At 50.3% G+C, this 8,772-nt stretch overlaps 1 protein-coding gene across 1 annotated transcript in view; it reads right to left on the minus strand.

The window, feature by feature from the left end:
* The window catches only part of MXD4 (MAX dimerization protein 4), a 9,110-nt gene extending 2,919 nt beyond the window's left edge, over positions 1 to 6,191 (minus strand). The window contains exons 1-4 of the mRNA XM_015820442.1: positions 6,128 to 6,191; positions 5,948 to 6,035; positions 3,715 to 3,744; positions 130 to 193 (exon numbers count right to left, since the gene is read on the minus strand). Coding sequence (XP_015675928.1) covers positions 130 to 193; positions 3,715 to 3,744; positions 5,948 to 6,035; positions 6,128 to 6,191 — 246 coding nt within the window. The remainder of the gene's footprint in view (positions 1 to 129; positions 194 to 3,714; positions 3,745 to 5,947; positions 6,036 to 6,127) is intronic.
* Between the last annotated feature and the right edge of the window lie 2,581 nt (positions 6,192 to 8,772).

The raw sequence follows: 8,772 nt of genomic DNA on the forward strand, positions 1-8,772 counted from the left end.
ATACACAAAGTTCCTCCTTTTATTTCTGTTTTTCTAACTTTTAGCAATATTCTCTTTGAGGCACAGAAAATAAAAATAACGGGATCTCCAACCTTTCCTCCAAACTAGGCATCCTATTAGATCTCTTACTTGCTTCCCTCCATCTCCAGTCAAAATCTGGTCTTTGGATAGTTTTGGCTCAGCTGTTCCACAGCTTTCCGGGATCCACAGAGGACAGCTGAGGTGTGCCACAGTGAACTGAAATGTGGGCACTATTCTATCATAAACGTTGTATTAATTCATTTAGTGTTCAGGCTTTTCCTAATGGGAATTTTCTTTCCTCACTGACTGAATCAGTATTTTCACTGAGCTATGATTTTTTTTGGGCACAGTGCTCTTTTCATTCACCAAAGCCCAAAGAGTTCCGTTTGGAGGGAGGAGAAACAATTTGCCATTTAGAACAACACAAAATAATGCAGGAATCCATCAGCATGTTTATTTTCTCACTTGCAACAAAAGATGGAGCATGCAGCAAACAAAGAGTTTATTGGTAAAAAATAAAAAAAAACCTATTGGCTGGAAACAGAAAAGCTGAGATATGGTCCCCATCTTCCCAGCAGTCTCCTAAAAAGTATTACTTGGGCTCCTCAAATCTTCCACTGGCTCTGCTTGGGAACAGGGGTGCCTTCCTGGCTACATTCAAATGTGCTCATCAGAGCTTTTAAAAGCCCGAGACCAAGTTATTGGGAAAACCAGAAAAAGCCATTCCTTCCATGTAAGTCTGCCTGCCCTTTCAACTCAGTTAATGTTAAAGCGAAATGAAGCACCTAACTGAAGTATGTTTTTTCTCCAGTGCAAATATATTTGTCTGATTTAAAAACAGTCAGTAATAGGATCCTGAAACCTGGTTTTTTACATTCACCAGTACATCCTGGAGCCTTGGGGTGAACTGATGTAACAATTCTCATGTGATAAAAGTCCTTGGGAATAAGGCCAGAGACTAGTCTGGTTAGTTTCCAGTGATGCAGAAAACAGCAGGTGCCCATCTAGGCCCAGTGGTCATTAAGAGAGTCCGTCCCTGTGTATGAAGCGAGGGTGGGACCCAATGACTCTGAAGTGTGTATCCACGGAAGGGATGGCTGCTTCCCGGATCTTCCCTCGGCTATTTCTCCCTTTCCCACTTTCCTTCCCAGTCCAGGTCTCCAGGGCCTGAAGCCGTGCAGGGCTGGGCTTCAGATCTGATTCCAAACAGGGTACTCCCATCTGTCTGAACGAGGCTCCTGGATAGCAGCTATCTGTTTTCCCAGGACTGGGAGGGGGGACGCTGTCCTCTGGAGCTACCCTGCATCCCTGGAAAGTTGCAAGCCCATGTTACATTCACACCTGGTATGAGCACCAGAGCACCAGGGCGGAATGCAATTCCCAGGGATGCAGCCCCAATTCAAAGAAATGGGAGTGAGCTGGAGGGAGAGGAAACGGGCCTTCTCCTCTCCCCTTACCAGCATTTCTTTTAAATACGTATAACACGGAGATTTACGCTAAGCAGATACACGCTGTGGGGTCGGCTTCTTCACCAGGTGAATCCCAAAGACAAAATTTAAACGTGGGACCGGAAATTAGAACAGTTCTTTCAGATTTGTAATATACATATTACTCAATAACTTCATTAGCTAATTATGCCTTCTAATTAAGAGTAAGTGATGAAATTTGTAACTGCTAATCTGCCTAAAGGAAAGGATCAAGGATTACTTCAACCTTTTCCCTCCAGCTTCTTCTAAGAAGAAAAAGAGGCCTTTTAAAATTTCTGCGTGGGCAAAAATCAGTCAATACTTGAAAACGGAGCCAAGCAAGGGGTGTTTGGAAAACAGAGTTTAATCCATGTTCTCAGCCTCTGAAAACTGACATTCTGCAATATCTTATTTATTTGTTTATTTATTTAATACACATGGCCACCCGCTTGCCAAATGACGCTGGGCAGCTAACAAGCACTACAAATGTTCCAAAACAAGGAAAATGACAAAACAAAAAAATAATAATAAACTTTAATAGAGGATCCAATCTGGGTCATTCACTGCCACGAGATGTTTTGTCTTCCGAGCTTTTGGACTGGTGCCAAAGCCCCCATCCTCAGGGGGAAGTTCTCCCTGGCAGTGTGGGGGCTTTGGGCTACTCTGTGTGTGGCATTTATAGGGTGCCTGTTGTGTGTGTGGCTCTTTAGATGTTGATTGGGGTGTTGATGGCTAGCTATTAGGTCATTGGCGCTAGTCTCCTAAGTTACTTGATAAGCTGGTGGTAAATCTGCACTCCTCCATTTTAATATAGTTTAGCGTATATTCATTAAAACTAACATCTTTTTGTGGCATGGCCTGAGAGCTGAATCTATAGCATCTTATTCAGCTCATTATTTTTGCCAAAATAAGTTTTCCTTTTATAATAAATTCTCCAAGTCTTTAGCAGCAGCTAGCCAAAATTTCAGCTTTTTATTGATCTTTTATCTATGTGAAAACTATATTTATACAATGCGATCAACAAAAGATGGTAAGTAACACATGAATAAGCGAGATAAAAAGGGCACCCATGTGGAAACCCCCCTTTTTGCTAATTAGGGCCTGCAGGTTCTTCAAGGGAGGCATTTGGGCAGAAAAGGCAGATCTTTCCCCAGATTTACAAGGCTGCTGCTTTGTAAATCTGTTCCAGGCTGTCTCTACACATTCAGGTGCCCAGGCAGCAGAAAGCACTCTGCAAAGCAGCCACGAAAAAAAAGGCCCCCCAAATAAATGCTATATTCATTCGCAGAGAGCGTTTCTTATGTCCACCTCTGCTTTCCATTCTTTCAAGGGGTTGTACTACACCAGTGATGGCGAACCTTTTAGAGACCGAGTGCCCAAACTGCAACCCAAAACCCACTCATGCATCGTCAGGTGCCGGGTGGGCGTGGCCCATTGGGTGGGCGTGGCCCATTGGGTGGGCGTGGCTGCGGTGGTAACGGCAGACTGGGTGGGACTAAAAAGTTCAATCAATCAATTCCAACTTTGCAAGATCTTTTTTTTCCCGCGAGAAGTTGAAATTGACTGATTGACTGAACCTTTTTTTTTTTTTTGCACACAGCGGCGGAGGCCTAAAGCGAAAAGGTTTTATAAAACCCAGCTGAAGGCCTAGGACTGGGGCGACGGCGCGCGTGCCCACAGAGAGGGCTCTGAGTGCCGCCTCTGGCACCCGTGCCCTAGGTTCGCCACCACTGTACTACACTGTTAATCTCGGCAGACCACCCAATAATCCTTCAACTTTCTAGGGATGGGAAGTTGCTTTCGTTTTTCTCTTCTAGCTTAATGGTGGGCTTCTTTTAAAATTGCATAAATTCATTTAATCTTATTTCCAGAAAAATCATGTGTCCATAAGCAGTTACAATTCCTTAAAATGAAATCAGAATTTATTAAATGTAATTTTATTTGGAACTGAAATATAAATCACAGAGTTGTTTTAAAACAAATTCCTAAAAGCTTCCAAATTTGCTGCAAACTCCTGATGAAATATGTACGTATAAAATTACCCACCTATAAATGGTATGTATAAATATGCAAATGAGTAAAATTTGCATAAATTTAACTCACTGATTACCATTAAAAAAGATTCGTTTTATTCTATCAATATGCAAATGAGTAATTATCAATCAACACCACATCTGAATTGCCATCTGTGTATATTAATGCCTCTATCAATTCTGTTATTACTTACCTATGTTTTTCTAATTCATTATGTGAGGACCTATTAAAAACAGAAAATGTGATACTTTAGAATATTATGTATTAACTCGGAGTACTTTAGAATATTGTCTATTAACTCGAATAGAAACATTTGTTTTAAAAGTTCCTAATAGGAACTATTTTTAAAGAATTTAGGCACTTCACTCAGTACACAAAGAACACAATTTCTTTGTTTTTCTCAGGTTTAACACAGTTTTAAGATCAACTCTGAATCAGATTAAATTTCTGTAATATCTCAAACTGAAATTTGATTGTTGGGATGTAATAGAAAACTCAGTCACAGGACTAACTGAAGATTAAATGAACTTGGACCATGGCAGAAAACAATTACCTTAATAGATATGTTTTTCCTCCTCCTGACTAAAGAACTTAAGCTAAATGTAGAAGCAAGTTCAGCAAACAGCAAACCTTATAGGACACTATCACGGTATCCTGAGGAAGGAAGCCATCTCACGGGCCCTTCAGAATAAACTGACATTACCTCATCCTTGCCTTTGGGAACCTACGTGAGAAAAAGTATTCCCATGAATAAGAGTGCAATTACCACCGGGCCAACAGTATCACGGCAAAAATACCGCACATGTTCAACCCTGGCCCAGTGCACTCCGGCAGGGAATAGCCGTGACTTCATAGGCCAGCACCAAATAACAGACTGAGCTGAAGGCAAAAAAGCCACTGTGCATGAAAGGCTGGTGGCTCAGTCACATGGCCAGAGAGGGGAAAAAATGCTCACCTTCTTATCTGGCAACCATTTCTTAGGATGAGATGGTACCAGATATGCAATGCTAGTAGTGGACTCAATTTGGGATGCCCAATACTGCCCGCTATGCATCTCCCTGGGGAGGGACCAGTGGTGGGATTCAGTCCGGTTCGCACCCCTTTGGCAGAACCAGTGGCTCATTTTTTGTTGCCCAGCAGGCCCAGAATAGACTTCCAGAAGCGGCATCCACAGAGAGAACCGGTTGTTGACCTATTTGAATCCCACCACTGGGGGGGACCTGCAACTATTCTCTACAGCAGTGTTTCTCAACCTTGACAATTTTAAGGCATGTGGACTTCAACTCCCAGAATTCCACAGCCAGCAATGCTGGCTGTGGAATTCTGGGAGTTGAAGTCCACATGCCTTAAAATTGTCAAGGTTGAGAAACACTGCTCTACAGAACTCACACAGCAGCTGGAGATAAAAATCTGGCTTCACACCCCACGAGATGTCTGGTTTTAACAGGCCATGTCGCTATTTTCAGAACAGAGACAGCAAAACAGGACTGAGAACCGAGTCGGGGGTCACGAGACCCACTTTAGGGCACTCCTACGTTCAACTGGGTGCAGTCAGCAGGGAACACAGGACCGGGCCGGGCCAGCCGTGGACCAGCTGGATCGGACCAGGGTTCTAGGCCAGCAGGGTCCCAAGTGCCCTCTGCTCCCACGGAGCTGGCCGGGCACCGTGAGAGGGCCGCCAGCTTCTTCGGACGGGATCTGGGAGTGGTTCCCTCCGGCCGGTGGGGCTGGCCCCACTTCCCCTCTCCCCAGGCCTCGGCAGGGCCTCCTCCGGCCCCTGGAACTAGGGCTCCTTTGGGCCCGCCTGGGGCTGCCTTGGCCGGCAACAGGCACCCTTGGCTCCCCTGGGCTCGGGTCCCCCACCCTCCCTCCCCAGGCTCTGCCCCCAGACGGCCGCCTGTCCGAGCCTCGCAGGGCCCCCTGTCACCCAAGGCCACCCCCCTGCCTCCCTCCGTCCCCTTGCCGGGAGGAGGGGGGGAGAAAGCGGGGCCTGGGCTCCAGGGCCAAGCGCCCCCCGGGGGCGGCCAGGCGGGGGGGGGAGCGGCTATTTCGGCCGGTCCCCTCCCTCCCCCCCCCCGGCCGGGCTGCTGGTGGGGGGCGGGGGAGGAGGAGGAGGAGGAAGGAGAGCCGGGCCTTCGCGGGACGAGCTCGCCTCTTCCTCCGTTCCCGTCCCGGCCGGAGCAAGGCCGCCCAGGCAGGCAGGCAGGCAGGCAGGGCGAGAGGAGGAGCGGCCGGGGGCCACACCCGGGCCGGCCCCGCGCTCGCTTCCTTTCAGGGACGGATCTCCCCTCCCCGCAGGGCTCGGCCACGGAAGCGGCTCCTCCTCGGGCGAGCAGCGGGGGGGCCGCNCGGCGGCGCCGAGAAGGAGGGAGCCCCGCGGGGAGGGGGGGGAGGGAAGATGGCGGCGGCCTCCCCCGTCCACTCACCGGCTGCTGGGGGCCTTCCTGGCGGCGGTCCTCCCCCGGGCGCAGGCCCGCTCGAAGGGCAGCGCGGAGGCGTAGCCGTGCTCGGCCTCTGCGGGAAGAAAGCGCCGCGTCAAGGCAGGCCCGACCCGCCGCCCTCGCCCGCCTGCCCTCCCGCCCCGGAGCCCCCCGCCCTCCGCGCACCCCGCTCGCGCCGCTCCAGGTACTCGGCGGCCTCCAGCAGCATCAGCAGCGAGTTCCACTCCATCGCCGCCTCGGCCGCCGCCTGCTCGGGCTCCCCTCCCGCCCCGGTTGGCAGGCAGGGCGCTCGCTCGCTCGCTCGACGGGCAGCCGCGCCCGCCAGTCGCCGGAGGCGGAGCCGCCGCGTGGCCAATCGCCGGCCCGGACGGCGACGCTGGGCCCGCCCTCGGAGGCGGACGGCGTGGACGGCGTGGACGCTCATAGGCCGGCCGCTATAGCAACAACTCCGAAGCCGAAGCTTAGCAACAGCACGTGGTGGCCCGGCCCCGCGCTCGCTGAGTGGCTGGGCTCGCGTAGGCCAAGCGGGGCGCGCCGCGGGATTGGGCGCCAGGGGGGTTATGCAAATGAGGCCGGGGATGCTGACGTCACGACGCCTGGGAGGAACGGGCAGTGGGGGGCTCGTCCCTCCGGGGAGCGGTGGGGGGGGGGTTCCGCTGCCCCCGACCCCGCAGCTGCCCCTCCGGAACCGAGACAGGCAGCCCGAACCGTGATCCCCGCGCCCCGGTATTATCTATGGCAGTGGTTCTCAACCTTTTTAATGCCGTGACCCCAACCGGTCGTAAGTCGAGGACTAAACCGGTCGTAAGTCGAGGACTACCCAACCGGTCGTAAGTCGAGGACTTTCCCTGCCCGGGAGCGCCGCGCATGCGTGGTTCTGCCCCCTGCGCCGGCCGAGGCGTAGCTGGCAAGCCGCAGAGACGGAGCAGGCCGACCACCAGCTGGCCCAGCCCAAGGGAGGTAAGGCACCCGCCGGAAAAGGGGGAAAAAATGGCGGACAAAAAAAATGGACAAAAAAAATGGCGGACAGCCTTGCTTGGCGCCCCCCGTGAAATGGTCGATCGACCCCAAATGGGGTCCCGACCCACAGGTTGAGAACCACTGATCTATGGACAGTGTATTTCAACCTTGGAAACTTTAAGATGGGTGGACTTCAACTCCCAGAATTCCCCAGCCAGCTTTGCTGGCTGGGGAATTCTGGGAGTTGAAGTCCACCCATCTTAAAGTTTCCAAGGTTGAAAAACACTGATCTATGAGGCTCGGAGTCCTGAAAAGGCCGGACGGCTCCTTGTGCCATGGCCCCGCTTGGGAGTTTGTCAACTTCATAGGAAGACCCCCCTGGCACTTTTTCCTGCTTGCAACTGTTCATGTGCGTTGAATTAATAAATAAACCGCCCTGGGATTTTGCCAATATTCCCACTTTTTTTTTCCCCCCCTGCAAACGCAATTACAAGGAAAAGACCCGAGCCCGCCTGAAGGATGAGTTTGCAACCGATGGCGTTGGAAGCCAAGGAGTGGAGTGGCCGTAAGATGGCCTTGAAGGTGAAGGTTATAGGCTTATGGGATGCCTGGAATGGAGTGGAAATATTGCCGCGGTCTTTGAGAATTGGACTTAGAATTGAACGGGGGGAAAAACAAGTGGAGTCCTCGCTGCCGGCTGGGCTTGGTTGTTTTCTTGCAGATATTTCGGTACCCAACTAGGTTGGCAGATTCAGAAAACTAGAAGCACTTAGTTTTCTGGAAGAATCTGGATGGCTAGGAGGGTGATGTGATAGAATTATGGAAGTCTACCAAAACAGTCTCCAGACCAACATATACTTGGTGCAACTAAGGTGGAGTTATTCTGAGTCTCTTTCTCACACCTCTTTCTCCCCCTGGACCTTGGGGTCCCTTCTGAAAGGGCCCCCTTCCCTCCCTCACGTTCCTGCCTCCTTCAACCACCCAGGATTGGTCCTTGTGGCACGTGGGACCTGCCTTTTTTTAAGCCAGAAACCAGGATAAAGAAATAAGGGAGGGCTGCATCGGTTGGATTTTTCTGCCCTCTTAGCAGCCCACCCTTTAATCAGCACGACACAGGATAATTTTCCCAAATCCTTTGCTGATATTAAGGTATCTGATGTCAACCGCATTTACATGATCGACTGAGGAGATCGCTCCACATGATGAAAGGTTGATGTGGCAAGATTTGTCCTTGACAAATCCATGCTATCATCTGGCAGGGGCTGTATTGCTCCAGATTGACCTCTTTATGATCTGCTCCAGAATCTTTCCAAGTTATAGACTTTCTTTTTTGCAGATTCTCCAGCCCCCCCCCCCTACACACACACACACCCTTCTGTCATCTGGCAATTGCCAGTTCTGCAGGATTCTCAGTGACTAAGCATGAGGTTGGCCAAACCACCCGCAAGATCCTTCGATATCCTAGGACGGGTAGTCAACCTTGGCTCTTTTATGACTCGTGGACTTCAACTCCCAGAATTCCTGAGCCAGCTGTGCTGGCTCAGGAATTCTGGGAGTTGAAGTCCACGAGTCATTATTATTATTATTATTATTTATTGAATTTATATCCCGCCCTTCTCCTTGCAGACTCAGGGCGGCTGACAATCGATTAAAAATACACAAATAACAATTACAGAATTAAAATTAATTAAGAAGAAATATTTAAATATAGTCTAATTAAAATATGATTAAAACCCCTCTAAAAATTGCCCTAGGCCAGTCCCGCTTGTTGGAATAGCCATGTCTTAAGGGCGCGGTGGAAGGAAGGGAGATCAGGGATCACCCTGATCTCTGGGGGCAGCTCATTCCAG

The sequence above is a fragment of the Protobothrops mucrosquamatus genome, unplaced genomic scaffold (genome assembly GCF_001527695.2).
Source record: "Protobothrops mucrosquamatus isolate PMUCROS unplaced genomic scaffold, P.Mucros_1.0 scaffold1130, whole genome shotgun sequence".
Classification (NCBI taxonomy): Eukaryota; Metazoa; Chordata; class Lepidosauria; order Squamata; family Viperidae; genus Protobothrops; species Protobothrops mucrosquamatus.